The sequence below is a fragment of the Maylandia zebra genome, linkage group LG13 (genome assembly GCF_041146795.1).
Source record: "Maylandia zebra isolate NMK-2024a linkage group LG13, Mzebra_GT3a, whole genome shotgun sequence".
NCBI classification, from domain to species: domain Eukaryota; kingdom Metazoa; phylum Chordata; class Actinopteri; order Cichliformes; family Cichlidae; genus Maylandia; species Maylandia zebra.
In genome coordinates, this window is record NC_135179.1 from 28301964 (window position 1) to 28320780 (window position 18817).

Genomic DNA, 18817 nt, shown 5'->3' on the forward strand with positions numbered 1-18817 from the left:
AAATAAGAGCAGGCGTGGGGGGGAAGGGACATGTACAGCTGATCCTCTATAGTAAAATGATCTGATCAGGAGATAGGCTGGTCAATGTGAGGTGACCCGCCCGCACTAGTTATGCAACAAACATACTTAAATCCTCCTATTTATGACATGGAGGCTCTAAATTAAACAGGCATCATATGATAATAACTGAGGAGGGCAGACAGGAAGGAAGACTGAGGACAGCGCAGAGAGAGCCCATCAATAAGACAGTGTTTAAAGTTTAACCATCCAGGCATTACATGTCTTTCCACTCAAACCTTACACAAGCCTCAGTTTATTTTCAGGGGTTTGAACGGGTTTGAAATTACTCCTATGTTACACGAGGAGAAAAACAAGAACAAACCAAAGGCTGTAAAACCAATTTTAGCAGCGCAAGGTGTTGCCAAACCTGAGCAGAGACCACAGAGGAATCTACAGATAGGCTGTCGAGTTCCAACCTGAAACAGAACTGAGGCCTTGTTGAGGCTGACAGCTCAGAAATATTAAGAGCAGCAGCTGGACATAGATGTAGTTATGAATCTTCTGATTTCACACAATGTCAAGCTATTCTTTGAAACATGTAAATCTGACACACTGAACAATGGATGCCAGGGGATAGAAGCCATAACCCATCCATCCACTTACTTCTGCTTCCTATTCACTGTATACTGGTTACAGTTGTGCTGATGAATATATTACTATATAGAACAGAAGCAATACATTCACCTTTTGCCCTTCACATACCAGCAGTATATGCACCATGAAAGGTCATATAGGAACTGTGTTGACTAGTCATTACTTATTAAATGTATTCTTAATTTTCAGACTGCTGCAAAATTTCAACTTTGCTGAACTAAATGAATAAACTGCACAGTTCCTTCAACCCACAAAACTGAGCTTTAAAGGAAAAGATCAAATTACTAGCAGGCCTCTCAGGAGGTGTGAAATTGGACGAAAGAACATGACGGAAACCCGCTGGTTCTGTTTAATACGTGTTAAGACAAATCATCGATTCTGCTTTTCATAATAAGGAAATCCGCGTGAACCCTGTGAACCCTCACGCGTGAATATTGAAATTTAGTCTCTGCCTCTGTGCACGTTTAACTTCATCGGTGCAGTTTTGGACTCCACTTTGTAACAAACTGAAAGCAAATCATTTTATAAATCAATAAAAACTTAAAACACTTTTATTGAACTTTGTGTTTTTTCCTCGAGACAACAAGCTGGTTGATGCACACTGGATTTGAGCCAGCTTAAAACAAAACAAAACAACAACAACAAAGGACTGAAATATAGGACCAATCCCGCGAGATATAAAAAGACTCTAGCATCCGACTTAACAAGAGTCACACACTTTCCCACAAAACACTTATCAGATCAAGGGAATTTTGTCTAAACTTTCAAGCCTCAAGCTGAAATAACTCTGATAATATTGCTACAATATCATCAGACGTCACTCCTGCACTTCTGAAGTCAATTAATGGACTGCAATAACATGAGGTACCACAAAAACAGGAGCCCTTTTGATCATCAATGACAAAGTGACAAGTATTGCTTGTATATTTTATTTTATGTACAGTACATGTAAAAAAAAAAAAAAAAAAGTAGCTAATATTATTGACCAACGTGGGCAACAGTAGACAGCCATGTTGCTCATATGTGGGGAAAAATCCTGTCGACCACTTCCCCTCTCAGGCATACGTACGTATAGACTCTTAAACTGTAAGGCTGCCTGGGACCTAGCTGCGCTTGACTACAAACCGTCAAACTGCAGATTATCAAAAAAAAAAAAGAAGAAAGAAGAGTGCATTAAACTGCTCCCCTTTAAAAATACGCTTCGCTGACAGCAAGCCTCGATGGGAACGAACAGTTTCCAGGCGGACAGAAAGCAGACGGACCGGTCTGCTGAGTGTGACTGCGCGCAACGTTAAGTTACGTTTTTAAACACCGACAGGGCTGCCTCGCCTTTCCCTCCCTTCCCCTCTAAATCCAACTGTGCTGCTTTCAACACAAAAGGTCACTAAAGGTCAGCGGCGCAGTCTGTCTGCTTTTGCCTGATGTCTCAATATAACTGCTCCAACTAGTAGCAAGCAGGTTTTTTTCCTTTTATCTTCAGCACACTCAGCAGTTGAATTCACAGTATTCTTACAGCATGTTATTTTTTCTTCTTCTCCCAAAGTCACTCATAAAGCTTTAACTGATAATGCATAGGGGACTTCTGACGCGCTTGTTCGTCCATGTTTATCCAGTGGATAATGTTAAAACATGGAGAATTTTTTTTGTAGTGAGAGAGAAACGCACCCAAGTCAAAATGCGAGAATACAGTGTACACAACCATCTGTGTCTGGTGTCCCCGAAATTGTACGACTAAAAAGACAAAAAAAAAAAAAAAAGTTGTTTTGTATCTCCAAGGCCATGGATAGTCAACCACAAAGACTTTTGAATTCCCCTGCAGCCTAACAGGGCTGTATCTCGCAATAGTGTTTCAGACAGTGAGCTTACAGCAGGCCACCAAGGTACAGATAAAGTGCTTTTTTTTTTCTTAAACGTGACACTTTTAAATAATTAATAATGGTTCTCAGGGAAAAAAAACAAGCAAAAAAAACAAAAGCGTTGGGAGGGGTAGAGTACGCCGACATGACACTCGTAACGTTAGAAAATGAAATGGAAAAGAGACACGACATGAATCAGGAGAGGAACAGAGTTCAGTATAAATACATCCACAAATCCAACTAATGTCGCGGAAGGCTACGAGGATGAAACACTGTGATCGCTAGCTGGAAACAGTCACTACTGTCTCTGGATGGAGCTGTTCACATTTTCAGAGGAAAAGAGGTTTTGGGGTAAGACTTTTTTTCCTTTTTAAACTTGTGTCCGAGGGATGAAGGAGGAAGAGGAGGGGGAGCCTTCTTGGCTGGAGGAGGGAAACCTTGGAGCCAAACGACGACGGCGGCAAGGCCCGCGATAATGACAGCAGCAGATTGGGAGGTTTTTGCGAGACTGTAGTAGAAAGGGTGAACTTACTGGATCATAATAAAACATTACAGACAATAAATACATTCAGGTCCTTGTAGTGTTGTTATTCGGCTCTATTGAAATATGATTAAATCTAGGAAAGGAAAAAAAAAAAAAAAAAAAAAAAAGGAGGAATAGTTTATAGTTCAAAGAAGACCATGAGATGCCAGGCCTTTATATTTTTTGCTCCCTTATCCGGTCTCAAGAACACTCCACCTTGGCGGCCATTTTCCACCAGCCTTGTGAGAAAAAAGAAAATAAAATAAAAAATGAGAGGGCGTATAAATAGTAGCCGTGGCAACCACACGTACTCCCTCCTGGGTCTTGATGACATAGTCTGAGAATTCAGAAAAACCTCGGAGACTTGTCTTCAGTCCTCAGGCTCTATGCAAAAAAAGAGAGAGAGGCAAAAGGGGGATAGACAATGAGCAAACAAGGCAGGTCATGCATCCGGTGCAGGTCATTTTTAACTGAGTCTGCAAGAATCAGCAGTGCGTTTGGTGTTGTGCTCAACATGTTATATCAGTCATGTGAAACCTCTGTGTAGCTGACAGAGGAAGAAAAACGCTTCCTTTATGAGGTCTGGAAAAGGCACCAAATATAGGCTTGCCTTAACCCCTTACTGTTTATCCTCTGCTATAACCAATTCCCTCTTGGCTGCTGTGCTCGTAACAGAGTAAACAGTGGGGTTGGAAATGGTCTGTTTGCCCCTTCTATCACTCAGAGACAATATTTAACATTTGAGTGTATGTTGAGGAACCTGCTGCTTGGCTACCCAGGCTAGGTCACCACACTTGGACGACAACCAAATAAGAGATGACTTTAAAAAAAGAAACAACTTATGGTCATGCACTCTGATTGCTTGAATTGAAGCAGTACAGCCTGATGCGAGTCCTTTTCTGAAATGAGCCTTTTAAACAAACCATCCCTGTTGACAGGCAGCCGCACAGCCTGTGCCTTCATTAGAGCTTGTGTTAATGTTTGCTCTGCTGCCTCAAACACAGCACCTGTTTCAGGACGTGAATGCAGCGAGGCTGGCACGACACAGCTCAAAGTGTTTGGTACTAGAGCGGGTTGGAGCACAAGCTCTTTTTCTTTTAGCTCAGCATTCTGCCCTAAAGTTTAACATGCTCATCAAATTACAGGTTTCACAGATATTTGAGGGAAGAGCTGGTGAATACAGCCGGAGAGGCACAGGGAATATTTAACAATTGTCATTGCACGTGTACTACAAAATTGTGGGGCTCTATACTAACTGCTCCAGCATAAAATATAAAGGAATAAATAGCAAACAGGAGAAATATATACAATCAAGAGGGACACAATTGAAATAAATTAAAAACATACACTTTTAGCTTGGCTGTACATTCTTTCTGGTGTGTGCGCTTTTTTTGGGGGGGGGGGGGGGGTGTCAAATCATAGAATCAATGCAAATATCAAAGTTACTCAATTTCTAATAGTTTAAGAAAGAAAAGGTTCATATTAAAAAAACAAAAACAAAACAGAAAATGCCAAAAACTGAGAAACGTGCCGACTTACTGTCAATCAACTGACTCATGCATGCAGCCCGTATTGTGTCTGCACAGCCAACATTTCTACACTGGCAGCTCTTGCTCATCTGCACCAGCTCTGTGCTGTAATTTGTTCTTGCTGAGTCAGACTTGTTTCTCATAGTCAATCATTGTGATTAAAACTACCAGTTGGGCCACTGATGACTAGACCGAGTTTTTTTTTGTCATCTAAAAAAATAAAATACAATCTAAAATACAAGCAGCCAGTTGGTGTTGGTCCGTGTGTTTGTGTGGGCCTTGTTTTTTGGTTTTGTTTTTTTGTGGGGGAGCACACAACGACAACACCAACTGGCTGCTTGTATTATCTTCTTAGGTTCACTTAAAGCATTTCCTTCATCTACCATGTAGACATTGTTTGAAAAAAATGCAGGTGATCGGTAACGATTTCTGTAATATTCTATGTTTATAGTAGAGCTGGGCGATAGAACGATAACGATATGTATCGCGATATAACTTTTACTCGATAGAGAAATTAAGCTATCGCGATAGACCTCGCCGCTCTTGTCCTCTTAAGAAAAAAGAAAAAAAAAAGGTCAGCCAATCCAAATTAAGTAGCGCAGAGCCGAACCAATCACAGCCGCAGCGTCACGTCGCGTGACTTGTTACGTACAGCACAAGTGCCAAGCCGCACGTGTGTTTGTTTGGGAAGCAGCCAGCGGGTAATGGAGCCAGCGCGTAATGGAGGAAATGAGTGTGCCGACTAGAAAAATCAACTGAGCGTGACCGAAGAGAAAACAGATGATGGTTCCAATGCCGGAGAGATTGTCGAACGGAAGAGCCATAGAAGTTCCGTAGTGTGAAGGTATTTCGGCTATTTCAAGTCTGACAAAAAACAGAGTAGCGTGCACTGTAAATTGTGCCGAAAGCAAGTCTGGAAATACAATAAACTGGTGCATGCGTCACACTGTGCACCACGTTATTGTTTCGGTAAAATGAATTTCTACAATACTGTTAATTCTACTCTCTGCAGTGTTTAAATGCTTACATATACACACAGTTACTGTCCCTCCACACACACACACACACACACACACACACACGACTCGGTTCTGCTTCTATGCCGCAGCTTTGTTTACTTTTTCCCACCGAGGCTTCTAGACTTCTGATTGGCCAACATTTCTGCACGGTTAGGAATCTAGCGCCACCTGCTGCTTTGGCATGTTCATAGCAGCGTTTTCCTTCATTTCTGCCTTTACGTGTGGACGGGATTATTTTTTAAAACGAAAACGGAAAATCTCTGTTTTCAAAAATACCCGTGTACGTAGCCTCAGTCTCTGACTGGAAGCGCTAATTCGTCATTTGTCAGACTAAAGTAACTGTTAAAACTGTTTGAAAAGCTAAGCTATACAACAAGGAGAGATTGAGAATTTCCTTTTAGTTCTCAGTTTATTTGATATTGACAAAAGTTAGTCAGTTTTGTCTGTTCTTCTGTAAAACAAACTAAGATTTATTTTTAGAATTAATATTTTGTTTCTAAGTGGAATTGACAATTTAGTCTGTTTCGTTTGTTCTATTTTGAAACTTAAACGCTTTAGCGGCTGCCTTTTGTGTAGTTTGCAATATTTGCCTTTATTTATCTGAAAAAGTCTCATGTTCCTTAAGTACATCTACCCTGTTGAACTTATTATGGGAAATAAATACTTAAATAAAAACAAGCTGCTGATTATTTCACATTTTACTTGTGAGCAACGGCACATTTAAATCTTACAAATATAGTTATTTGGCTTATATCGTGATAGATATCGTTATCGCCTGAAATGAAAAAAACATATCGTGATATGAAAAAATCTCATATCGCCCAGCTCTAGTTTATAGTATACCCCTTTGCCCAACATAGTCATAGAAGTGATACAGGCACATGTAAGTGCTATGAACTCACCTACGTGTCGCAGTGAGAAAGCAGTGACGTAATCTCCGGGCTCATGTGACCCACGGCCTTGGCTGCCTCCAGGATAGCTCTCCGGTACATCCCTTTCTTCTTCCGGTTGAAGCGGGACCTGAAGAGCTCTCTGAAGGGCGACAGTTTGGCAACAGAAAGCTGGGAGGTTGTGGGTGAACCGAACCACGCCACCTTGGCTTGGGGCCACTGGGCCTCGCAACTGGCTGTCTCCTGCTTGCGAGTGCCGCTGATGCTCAGGACGCGTGCGGGCCACCAGGGGAAGCCGTGGATTTTCCCCCACACGATGTCACCCACCGCTATGGCGTGACCTTCTTCTGTCACACACTTTGTCATGCTGCGGGTGTGAAGCCGCACTGTGAGAGGCGGCACCGTCTTGCAGTCGTCCCGTGAAGGTACAGAAGATGAGGTTACAGAGAGGTCTTCACCAGGCGCCAGATCGCACAGCTCTGGTGAGGTGCCGTCCGAGCTGAAGGACTTTGACTCATCCAGGCTGTCGCTACTGCACACCGACAAACTAGAAGAATCCGCTTTACGTTTACGGAAGTTAATGAGAAGGGTGAGGTCGCTGTGGCCGCGATCCACCTCCTCACCTGAACTCCCTGACCACAATTCCAGAGAGTTCTTGCCTTCTCCTGAGTCTTCGGAGTGTGGGAGGCACGGCCCGGGCCCCCTAGGGCTCCGTCTCCTGGTGCCTCCAAGAAGTTCCGCATCATACTCAACCACGCTCTCCTCAGTGTCCCTCTGAGGGGGTCTCAAACGGATCTTTGGAGAAGGTGTGTCCTGACCTACATTTGCAAAAGGTCTTGTTAGTTTGAGTTTGGGAATGGACACAGTGAGGCCAGACCTTGTGGCATCTAGAATGTGCCGCTGTTCCTTGGTGGCATCAGAAGTTGCCTTGTCGTTTTCCCCCACGCCATTCTGCACCAGCTGTTTGGGGCAGAATGGTTTGACTGAACCGTGGACTCGCGCCGGGATCTTCATAACCTCCCCCTTGCCCTGTGGAGTGCTGTAGGAGATCTTTATGACGGGACTGTGTGGAATAACATCAGTTCCAGGGTACTTCTCCCCATCAGCCTCGCACCTTTTGTCCTTTCTGAGACGCTTACTATCAAGGCTGGTGCCATTTTCCCGTCTTTTAGTGTCCTTGGCTGTGACTGTGTCCTCTTTTCTTGACAACTTATTAGGAGTATCCTTGTCGTAGCCGTCATCGTCACTTTGTAGTGAATTTTCTTTTCTAGAGGTCTTGGTGTTGCTCATGCCATCTTTGCTGTCCTCGTCACTATTTAGCGTGTTCTTGCACTTTTCACACAGTACCTGCCGAGGCCGCAGACGGATAGTACTTATGGTCATACGGCCGGGCTCTCGCGTTCGCCTCTTCTTTCTCTTGATTGGTCGTGGAGGGGGTTGAGGTACCCATTGGCTGTAGGTGTGGCGCACCCATAAGGGCTGGGGGAAGGGGGCTCCTTCAAAATAAGGAGGATAAGGAGTCTGTCCAGCTGGCACTGGTGTGGGAACGGGGCAGGGTAGAGGAGGTGTAGGTATGCTGCTTTCAGGGAGAGTGTTTTCATCCTTTGGTCTGTGTGAAACCTGGCTGGGAGATTTGGAAACCGAGTCCTCGCTCAGAACTTCTTGGATTTCAGAAGCAGGTTTAGATTCTTGGCAGTCCCCGAGTTTTGTTGTGAAGTCTGGTAGACAAAATAGCCCGGTCCTAAAATAAACGAGAGAAAAAAGAAACAGTGTATAAATAGCTGTGGATCTTGTTAAGCTTTATACAGCAAAGATGATACAGTCGTGCTAAACCCTGAGAATTTTTACTTCAACAATCCCCTCCATTAGAACAATATGCCTTAACATGTGACACAACCTGAGGCAAGTAGGACAGCACTGAAACAATAAAAGAACAATGTTCACATTGTCGAAAAAAAACCAAACATATATAACTAGTTTTGGTTTTACTTTGACGCGAGACATTGATGTCACTCTCCCTGTCACCTGGGTGCTGAAGGTTCTTAACATGTGGGGGTTGGGGTTTGTTGTGCAAGCAGACAGACAGTTATCTGTGCCTCAGCCTCAGGCCACAGAAGCAACAGTGCTGCTGAATTTTCCCTAAGTGATTTTTATGTGATTTTTGCGTGTGTGTGTGCTTTTTTTTTTTTTTTTTTTTTATAAACACACTGGGATCAGCAAACATGTCCAGTGAGGTCCTAACTGCCAAGAAAGTCTTTGAGAGGTGGCTGGCAAGCAACAGTAACATAGCTGTGCTGCCTTAGTCAGGAGACAACAGACAAAGAGACTACAGGATGCCCGAGACCACCCCCTCCTCCCCAACATCTGACTGAACAAAAACAATCCCATGAATCACTCGGGATTCAGAGAGGTAGGGAAGGAGCCAGGAGATTTCAGTTTGTTTTTGCATCCGTGTCTACTTGGGGCTTATGTGCGGCAAGATTATTAATTAGTGCACATTTGGGGAGCCTGCTTTCCTCCCCAAGAGAAGTAGTTGGCAGGCATCTCCAAATAATAGTCTCCTGGTGAGGCTTGTTACTCTTAGCTTTAGGCTCCCATAACAAAATATGCGCCCCTATAGCTGTTGAATATCACTCTTTACTCTGATTGACGCAGCACAAACAAGGCTGTATGTAGTAGGGAACACACAGTAATAGTTAAGCGCAGTACAAGGACGCAGAATATGGCCAGGCATGATTCACCACACTGTTGTCTTTTCATGCTGTGGTGGAGATCTGTCAGAATGATAGGGCAAGACAATAAGATTAAAAAAAATAATGCAACAATCTGTTTGCATCGGACAATGACAGGAAGTGTATTGCCATGAGCTGAAAAGGAGGAATTAGTCAAATTTTGTCAGTGACAAGGCCTAAAATATAGGCCTATTTTAAGTTATTCCAAGGCCGACCTTTTCCCATTTGGGTGGGTTATTTTCAGTACAGCATGAGCTCTTGCACGAAAAACCATCTAAGCATACTAAGGGGAAAAGCTGGTCAGGTTCTGATTCTGCTCGTCTATAAATAGCCTAAAGCCAGTGGCTTTTAAGGTGCACAGCACCAGGAGGAACACAAGGCTTATACATGTGACACACAACAAGAGGGCCTGATAAGACATGACACTGGTACATGTCAAATTATACTTGTATGGTTCTCTTTTGAACAGAATGTGCTTTCTATCAATAGCCCCATTTTTTATGTTTTGCTTTGTCAGAGGCTAAGATGGACACAGATAAGACCAAAGCTTGATTTACCGAAAATGAGACACAGTTGTGATCATTCAAATGTATTTTAATAATTTTCTATTGTTTCTGCTAGTCAGAAATGACAGGTTATAATGTTGCTGCCTTTGAATAAATTTCAGTTTACTGTACTCAGACATTTGCCTACAAAACTAGTGCACATTCACATTTCTGTACAATTGCATGATAATAAAACAGATAAAAATAAATAGTGTGTAGCTAAGGCCTGGCTATTTTACTGGATTCGCTTTAGCTGCTCTTCCCTTGATTAGGCTAACAATAAGCTATAGCTGAACCCACTGACAGTAGATATTTTTCAACAGAAGTCACTAACAGTCTCTACAGGCTGGGCTAATGCCTTTATATAGTTTTCCTCCATCGTAAAATCGAGTATTTCGCCGTCTTATTATAGGCAAAAATGACATCACTTTAACATTAGCCGAGAAGCTAGCAGATAGCCACCTTGTCAGCTACAATAACCTGCAAGCCTTTTGTATAAAGGCCTAGGTCGCTAATAGTTAGCTTTGACTTAGCATCCAAGGTAAATTAGCCGTTAGCAGTATTTAGCAAATAATTTTTAGACGATAATATATAAAAGAAGTTTAGAAAAAATAGTGCTCACTTTTTGTTGCAATCGAGTAAAATCCCCGTGTAGATCCTTTCTCGATAGGTCAGCGTCACCACCAGTGTATCGTTAACTATTTGATCGATAGTGACAGGTACCCGAGAGCCGGCCCGCAGCTCCTCGGCCACAGCCTCCATGTTTCCCGGGGTGAGTTGTCCGGCTCGGCGGTGCTCGATCCCGGCCAAGGGAGCCACGGTCGCGTCGGCCAAAGATCCGTCTCCCCTTCGCTATTGGAGCAGGAGGCTACACCAGGGCATAAAATGACGCCATCACCCCCACCAAGTCAATTACAACAGTACTGCCACCGCTGACATCACGCTCTCTGTGCTACAGGAGCAGAAAATCTCTCAAGACAAGGCCTACCCTTTCTCTGTCTCACTTTGTACTGCTTGATGCCATTCATTACCCCGGCACTTTTCGCTTTTTTCCCCCCTCTTTTAAACTCAGCAGCAGGTTTATGGCGTCCGTCTTCAAAACAAATACCACAATTACACATGAAAACTGAAAACGCATACAAGCATTTTAAAATAATATGTAATCAAAAATTAAAACTGATGATGACAAAAATGGCAATTAAATAATAATCACAAGATGCAGAGCCAGCTGACAACGATTATATATAATGTCACACACGCACACAAATAAATAAAACATTTAATGTGCTATTTGACAAAAACCTGCCACTTTACTTTAATGTATCTTGTTGTAAATTACATTAATGAGGATATTATTATCTATTTGGAGCTAAAAACGTCGAGTTCCCCTTTAAAATGATCTATTTTAAGACTGGCTTAATTTACTCTGCATGTAGGTAATACATGCCCGGTGAGCCAATAACGCTTTTTCTGAAAAGCTTATTTTGACACAATAAAGTATTTATTTTATGTAAGTTAAAGTTAACATGATTACTTTGCTTAGTGGAGAGAGCATCTTGCAGAAGTTAAAAGAAAAATAGAAACACACCAGCTGTGAACTGGAAACTTTCTAAACACTCCCTTGCCAAGTTAGGATTTGAAATGTTTACCTTATAGACTTGTGCAACACAATATGATTCAAAAGGATTTAGTCGCTTTATTGATTTATTTCCATATCAATTAAATATCACAAAAACTCAAACAGCAGGTGTGTAGTCTCTGTCACTTATCAAGGAAACCAGGCCAGGTGTCCCCAGTAAAGATCATGAAAGTTTTTTCAAGATCTCGTCCTTGAGTTCTCTTCCTCTCCAGGAGCTGCATCTGTAACTTCCTCATCTGTCAGTCAGAAAAGTGGAGTTTAGATCAATAATCTATATTAACCTATATAATGAGTTGCACAATGAATGGGAATTATACGTCAGACCTCTTCCACATCCTCCATCGCTGCTGCCATCTGCTCGCTTGTTGTGCCCCTGGGATTCCTGCACCTCTCCTGTATCTTCTCGGCACGGGCACAAATCTGCCGTTCCAGGTCCCGGGCCGATCTTTAGGGCCGTGCAGTTCAAAGGTCAAAATCTATATATACAACACTATACAGGTGTTTAAGTATTATAGCCTTTACAGATATAACCCAAAGGGTTACTTTCTCTGTTTCCTTGTATCAGTAAAAATAAAATAAGAAAAGTGGCACTGTCTTACCTGGTTTATCTGTTTTTGCAAAAACATAACATTGTTTAAAAGGAACAAAGAAATCTGCTTATGTTCTATAATGTGTGCAGTCTGTCTTTGTCCACTAGGTGTCTCTAGCTTTACATCTTTAGTAGCAGAACTCGCATCTGCTAAACCATGCAAAATGCCATTTAGTGGGTACTTGTGGAGTTCTCGTTAGGCTCATTGATGAGATGATTATAAGTTTAAACCACAAGTAGGACAAGTACTCTTCACAGAGACAAATGCAGTCACTGTTAAAGCTTAGAGGTATACTGGCAGAACTAACAGCAGACCCAGAGCTTGTCATTACCTGTCCCCTTCACACCTGCCAGATGTCCGAGGAGCACCACTGCTGTCCTCAAAACCAGGTTTTGAATCTACTTCTGCTTCCTGAAACAGGGTAAGGAAGTACTTGTTACATTTACCTGTGAAGCGATACAACTCTTGCAATGCATCATACAAAGATGTAGCCTGTGGCTGCACTGTGTTCAGTTAAAAAAAAGAAAAAAGACTTTTTTCCTTTACAATAAATTTTCCCTTATGTCGGGCTGATCCCATGCAAACATAATGGGCACCCTTTCTCCACTATATATATATGTATGAAAATGGAGCTGAAAGTCAAATGATAGATTTATAATGTGTCTCCCTGTGTATATCAGCACTGATGGCTCCTCCAGCATGCTCCATTACCGCCAGTGGAAACTGTTGCTGTCTCATCACCACCATGGTGGTGCTACTGTCTGAAAACCCATTCACTCACATCAAAATGATTCATTTAATGGCAATATATCTATGCCTCTCTCCTTTAACCAGTGTGTCAGAGGTGGTGCTCTAGTGCCCTCTGGTGGTGAGCAGGATGACAGCTGAAAACCCAAGCACACACAAACCTCACGCCTTTTTTGTCTTTCATGCTTCTTCTCTTTGTGCTCAGACATTTTCTTGTCTTGTGAGATTCTGGCTTGTGTGCAGCACTTCTGAAGAGACACTTGGCTTCTACAGGAGAGTCAGATAACAATACACTCTGTAACAGATCAGAGACAAAAAACCCAAAACAACTCTTGTTCTCCAGGCCGAAATCTGCTCACTTTCTCTTCTGCTCGAGAATAGCCTTCTTCTCGTTCAACTCCTTCATTGCAGCCTGCTTCCTTTCCTCTGGCCTCTTCCAAGGAGGCGAGTCAAAAAGGGGGAGCTGGGGAATCATGCCGGCCTTGGTGGCTGTCTTTTTTCTGAAGAATAAATTCAAACAAACTGCTTCATATTTATGGCTCGTCTGAGCTCTGGGCTCTCAGCTTAGATTTTTATCACCTGGTTTCCTCCACAGAGAATGATATTAAAAAGTTGTTTTGCCATAATTTTACAAAGCACACGGCCACAAACTCTGCCCTCCACTCCACGGAGGGTCAAGGAGTAAAATAATGTTATAATGGTAACTGAGATTAAGTGATTATTAAAGATGCTCTCAGTTTTACAGCAGTTGCTCCCTTAAAGCCTCAACTTCACATTAGTTTTCCAGCTCAACTGTTTCCAAAGTCTATGAATAATCTCGTTAAAAAAAAAACCTCAGTATTGACCATAATAATTCAGATTTAAATTTTACCTTTGATAATTGAGTAGTTGAAAATGACTTGGCCCCAACAGATATTTGCTATCTGGGTACATTATACAAAAACAAAGGTACAATTAATTAGATGCATGAAGTTTTAAAATCTCAATGAAAATATTTAACAAATGCATGTCCAATGCATATGTTTCATCCCTCTTATGAAACAACAGTGTGACATTTTGCATGTGTTTAGTTTCTAGTGTATGGAGTTGGAGGGAAATATCAATACTCCTGTCTTATTTGACAATTAAATTGAACCCTGGTATGTTTTATTAAACTGTTTAAGTGGTAGATGTTCATTTTAAACATGGCCAAATTTTCAAATAATGAGGTCAGTGCATATGTAATTCATTCCTGTGAACCAGACTGTTCTGAACAATCTGTTTCAGGATGTTTTTCTACTCTGATGTCATTGAGTGGGCATGGCTGTTTTTGGGGAGCAGCCAATTAGAAGAAAAGGGAGGGAGAAGAGAGCTAAAAAAGTTTTGTTTTCAGAGGATAAACTAAGATAAACAAGGATTACTTTGAGTTGCGAATGATAAAAGGCTACTTGAGTTCAGTCTGAGAATAAACATAGAAAGAGAAATGTGCCTAATGGATTCATTACATGGATACATGGATGAACACATCAGCCAGTTAACATCAGGAGTAGTATAAAGACTGGAAACAGCTAAGTTAGCAATGTCCTCCACTAATACATGGAGCAGCAGGACCAAAGTCCACTAGTTATCATGTTATATCTGTTTAAAAACTATAGCGTAATGAGACAATAAGCTATTTTACAAGCCGGTTGTATGTGACTATTATCGTGCAACCAGAGAAGAATGCAGAAGGTTATAGGGCTTAAGAGCCAAGAGAGACATCTCTGAAACCTATCCCAGCTTTCAAGAGGCATGGTACTCCCTGGACAGAGTATATGACTTCTACAGAACTAATCCAAGAGATATTTAAGAGTAAATAACCAGAAAAATGTGAATTTCTATCAATTAGTTCATGAGCTAATTGTGGAAGGCCGAGATTTAAACCTTTGGAGAGAACCATTGTGATTCCGTCTGTTTCTTGCTCTTTGCTAGAAGAAACTCTCTGTTGGCTCTAGCCTCATAGGTAATTTACAAATCTTACACAGGTACCAACCTTCTCTGCTAACTCTTTGAAAAAAATAAATAAATAAGCACATACAATGCACCCAGAAAGATTTACAGCCTTGTTCAACATGTTTTCATGTTACAGCCTTATTCCAAAATTAATTTAATTCATTTTCCACCTCAACATTCTACATACAATACTCCATATGACAAAGTGAAAAACATTTTCTTCAAATTCTTGCGAATGTATTAAAAATAAAAAACCCCACACAAATATAACATGCACTTAAGTATTCACAGGCTTTGCCATGACAGTCAACATCGAGCTCAGGTGCACCCTGTTTACACTGCTCATCTGTCAGATGCTTCTACAGCTGGAGTCCACCTGTGGTAAATTCAGTTGTCTGGACATGATTTGGAAAGGCACACACCTGTCTGTGCAAGGTCCCATAACTGACAGTGCATGTCAAAGCACAAACCAAGCCATACCCAGTACCAAGGAACTGTCTATAGGCCAAGACGGCATTGTATTGAGGTACAGATGTGGGGAAGGGTCCATAAAAATGTGCTCAGCATTGAAGGTTCCAGTGAGAATAGTTGCCTACATCATCTGTAAATGGAAGGTTTGGAACCACCAGGACTCTTCCTAGAGCTGGCCACCTGACCAATCTGAGCTATCAGGGTAGAAGAGCCTTAGTCAGGGAGGCTACTCTGACAGAGCTCCTCAGTAAAAGGCACATGACAGCCCACTTGGAGTTTGCTGAAAGGCACATGAAGGACTCTCAGACCAAGAGAAACAAAACAACAACTGGTACTGAACTCTTTGGCCTCAATGTCAAACATGATTTCTAGAGGAAACCAGGCAGTGATCATCAACTGGCCAATACCATCCCTACAGTGACGTGTGGTCGTGGCAGCATCGTGCTGCAGGAATGTTTTTCAGCATCAGAATATGGGAGACTAGTCAGGGACAAGGGAAAGATGAATGCAGTAATCTACAGAGACATCCTTGAAGACAACCTGGGGGCGAAGGTTCATCTTCCATGAGGACAACGAACCTAAGCACAGAGCCAAGATAACAAAGGACCACTTCAGGACCATTCCTTGAGTGCCTTTGAGTGGCCAAGCCACAGACCAAACTCAAACCTGATTGAACATCTTTATAGCAATCTGAAAATGACTGTGCACTGACGCTCCCCATCCAACCTGATCCACTCTGATCGAGCCTAAGAGAGTGCAAAGAATAATGGGGGAAACTTCCCAAAAATAGGTGTACCAAGCTTTCAGCATCATACTCAAAAAGACTTGAGGATGTAATCACTACAAAAGGTGCTTCAACAAAGTTTTGAGAAAAGTCTGGTAATACTTATTTACATTTTCATTTCTTCATTTTAAATAAATTTGCAAGAATTTCAAGCACATTTTTTCTCTGTGTCATTATGGGGCATTTTTTCCCACCCAAACATCTTTTCTTACCTCCTGCCAGAAAGGAGAAGTTTGGGGTTTAGGTTTTTATCACGTTGTGGTATTGAGCCCAGCTCAGCTCTGTCCAGTAGGATCAACTGATGCTTGAGTTCCTTGAACCTCTGCAGCTCCTCCACATCCCCTGACTCTTCCTGCTCCTCCATACCCCTCAGCTCTAACAGCTGGAGTTTCTCCACTGCTGGCAACTCTAGGAATGAAACAACAATGGCAGCTACTAGTGCGGTGTGGGGGCAACAGATACTGCAACATTCAATACTGTCTGCAGCTGCAGTGGCTGGCAGGAGGCATTTAAGAAGCTAATTCACACAGGTAAATCCACTCCTTTAAATATCTGTGTGGAATGTGGAGGAGAATGTAACCAACAAATTTTTACTCATTTTATAGTAAAGTAACTTCTAACAAGAATAAATGTTCAGTTTTAACACAGCTAAAGGTGGATAACAATACAGCGTGGAAATTCAAACCCACTACACTCCTTCTCTTGGCCAATTAAATGAGAAGAGATTTACATCTGAAACTCGGGACCCTATCTTTGTTAATAACCTTGTAAGCAGGGAGATAAATAATTTGATTGAGGGTTCTGTCTCTGCTTATTGTGCAGTAGCAGCAGCCTCTCCTGTTTCAGCCTTCTCACAGTGATTATCTCCAGACAGGGCTTAGTGACAGAGAGCTCCTGATTAGAGCCAACAGGTTATCGATCATTTCCATCGGGCTAAAAATATTACAGAGCTGGAACAGTGAAAAGGGAGGAGGCGCATGATGGTGGTGGTGGTGGTGGTGGTGGTGGGGAGTCGGCTGAGCTGCACGCGCCGTCTCCAAGGGAACAGGAGTCACACTAGAGAAGCGGTACCAGGGCAAGGAGCTATTTTTGTGAACGCGCTGTCCTGCCTTTGACAAAAAGAGCAGATGGCTAGGATGCACGTGCATGCTGCTTGTGTTGTTCAAAGGTAAAGTGCCTTTGACTCACCTGGAGGGTTCTTCCTTGTGCTGACTGGCCGGTGAGCCAGAGCACTCCTCAGGTACTGGAGGATGGACTGGAGTCCCTGCTGCACAATCTCTTGTGGAGGAAAGTGGATTGGGCAGTCCCTTAGGTTCAGACCTTTGAGGCTAATCACATTTCCTGCAAAAAGGCAAATAATGACTCATTCATAAAGACGTACACTGAATAATGAAGAGGCTTACATTACTCATAATGTACCAGCTACCTGTTAAAAGAGATCCATTATGTGTGTCTTTATTTTCTGTCATGTCCATGAATTTTTATGTCCATGAATTTTTATGTTCATTGAAATACTTATTCTTTGAGTGTAAGTGGACGATAACACGCCCCAAAACAAACAAACAAACAAAAAAACTGTTTATTTAGGACAAATGATCAACAAAGAGCTGTTCAGTGACCCAGTGTAAAATAAATAATGATTACTTTGAACTGTGAATCATGCAAAACGACACTAGTGGAGTCCAAGGAATTAAACTGCGTAGCTTTAAACAAGCAAAACAGGTCCCCTTTAAAATCCTGTAGTTACTGCATACATGTAATTCACATGTCAATATGTATAACTTCCTTTCTGAAAATTACAACTTTTTTTTGATAAGGAGGGACCACTCACCCAGTTCAGGTGGAAGTTCAGAGATAGGATTCCCTTCTAAGAGCAGTGTTTTCAAGCACCTACATCCATAAAAAGACAGATTATGAACTGTTTGAAGGGGTTAGGCCTTCGTCAGAAAGCATCTTTGCTCTTAAACTTGAATACACGGACAGGAGGAAAGTGTACAGGCCACTCTACAGTCATATTGTATAAATATCCTGAAATGCTTTTTAGGGCCTGGGAATCTCATTTCGCTACATTTAGATTTACAACTGTAGCACTTGTGTGCTTATCATAAAGTGTTCAACTTATGTTAATAGCTTTGAAATGTTAACAGTGATCAGAAAATGCTCTAAAACATGACATTCTTATAGTCCCATAGAGGCCTATGCCTTGGTTTAAGAGTAAATTGTAAGATCAAAGTTGTCCAGATAAGTTCAAATGAACACGTGCACATTAGACTGGTCTATATTTTTTTTTGTTTTTTTTAAATGTTGCATACAGTACCTGTGCAAGCCAATTTCAGGTGGGAGTGACTCAATTAGGTTTTTCCTGAGATCTAACCACAGTAGGTTGGGCAAGCTGATAAACACGGAGCCTGGAATACTGCATATCTGGTTGCCTTCAAGACTCAAATACTGAAGATGACAGAGGGAGCAGTTAGTAATGATGCAGTGGTAGAAACGTTTTTTCTTCTGCTTGAAAGCCACTGGAGCATACATCATGTAGCTGGTGTGTGTTTAGAGTCCACACTGACCTTTAGCTTGCTATTTCTCAAAGGACTGTCTGGAACATGTTTCAGCTGAGATCTGCTCAGACATAGCGTCTCTGTTGAATAACATTCAGCGGGCTCCTGTGGATCGGCATCCTCGGGAGGAGTGCGGGGGATCGGCGCTCTGACAACACTGCTCCCAAAGACAAAGCTAAGCTGCGCACCAGGAAGCTCAGCCTCCTTCTCCGGGGAAGTCATTGCACAAAGGAGGCCGAGACGCTTTACTGGTATACTCAAAATACACGAGTGTCTTTTTGGCAGAGAAATTTCTTGTTGTTTGTCTGT

At 42.1% G+C, this 18817-nt stretch overlaps 3 protein-coding genes across 6 annotated transcripts in view; 1 reads left to right on the forward strand and 2 right to left on the reverse strand.

The window, feature by feature from the left end:
- The window catches only part of pwwp2b (PWWP domain containing 2B), a 41649-nt gene extending 30192 nt beyond the window's left edge, over nucleotides 1-11457 (reverse strand). The window contains exons 1-4 of one of the 4 annotated variants that reach the window (XM_076891916.1): nucleotides 11398-11457; nucleotides 10371-10700; nucleotides 6484-8212; nucleotides 1190-3417 (exon numbers count right to left, since the gene is read on the reverse strand). In XM_076891916.1, the coding sequence (XP_076748031.1) occupies nucleotides 6484-8212; nucleotides 10371-10510 (1869 nt within the window). In that variant the 5' untranslated portion in view covers nucleotides 10511-10700; nucleotides 11398-11457 and the 3' untranslated portion in view covers nucleotides 1190-3417. The other 3 variants (XM_014414384.4, XM_076891915.1, XM_076891917.1) reach the window with 3 other exon arrangements.
- Nucleotides 11425-18730, reverse strand: LOC101473339 (leucine-rich repeat-containing protein 27). The gene is made up of 10 exons (XM_004554568.5): nucleotides 18518-18730; nucleotides 18268-18398; nucleotides 17782-17840; nucleotides 17139-17291; nucleotides 16163-16358; nucleotides 13084-13224; nucleotides 12886-12991; nucleotides 12309-12388; nucleotides 11712-11832; nucleotides 11425-11623 (listed from the first exon to the last, which is right to left on the reverse strand). The coding sequence occupies exons 1-10, from the start codon at nucleotides 18728-18730 to the stop codon at nucleotides 11510-11512; spliced, it is 1314 nt and encodes a 437-aa protein (XP_004554625.2). The 3' UTR covers nucleotides 11425-11509.
- The window catches only part of stk32c (serine/threonine kinase 32C), a 111598-nt gene continuing 111413 nt past the window's right edge, over nucleotides 18633-18817 (forward strand). The window contains exon 1 of the mRNA XM_004554567.3: nucleotides 18633-18759. The gene's annotated coding sequence lies outside the window, so the exon portion shown is untranslated. The remainder of the gene's footprint in view (nucleotides 18760-18817) is intronic.

Coding starts and splice junctions, on each gene's coding strand:
- LOC101473339 (XM_004554568.5), bottom strand. CDS start 18,730: ATGACTTCCCCGGAGAAGGAGGCTGAGCTTCCTGGTGCGCAGCTTAGC. Junction 12,992..13,083: donor ATTCTCGAGCAGAAGAGAAA/GTGAGCAGATTT, acceptor ACTCTCCTGTAG/AAGCCAAGTGTCTCTTCAGA. Junction 11,833..12,308: donor GGCAGGTGTGAAGGGGACAG/GTAATGACAAGC, acceptor ACGGCCCTAAAG/ATCGGCCCGGGACCTGGAAC.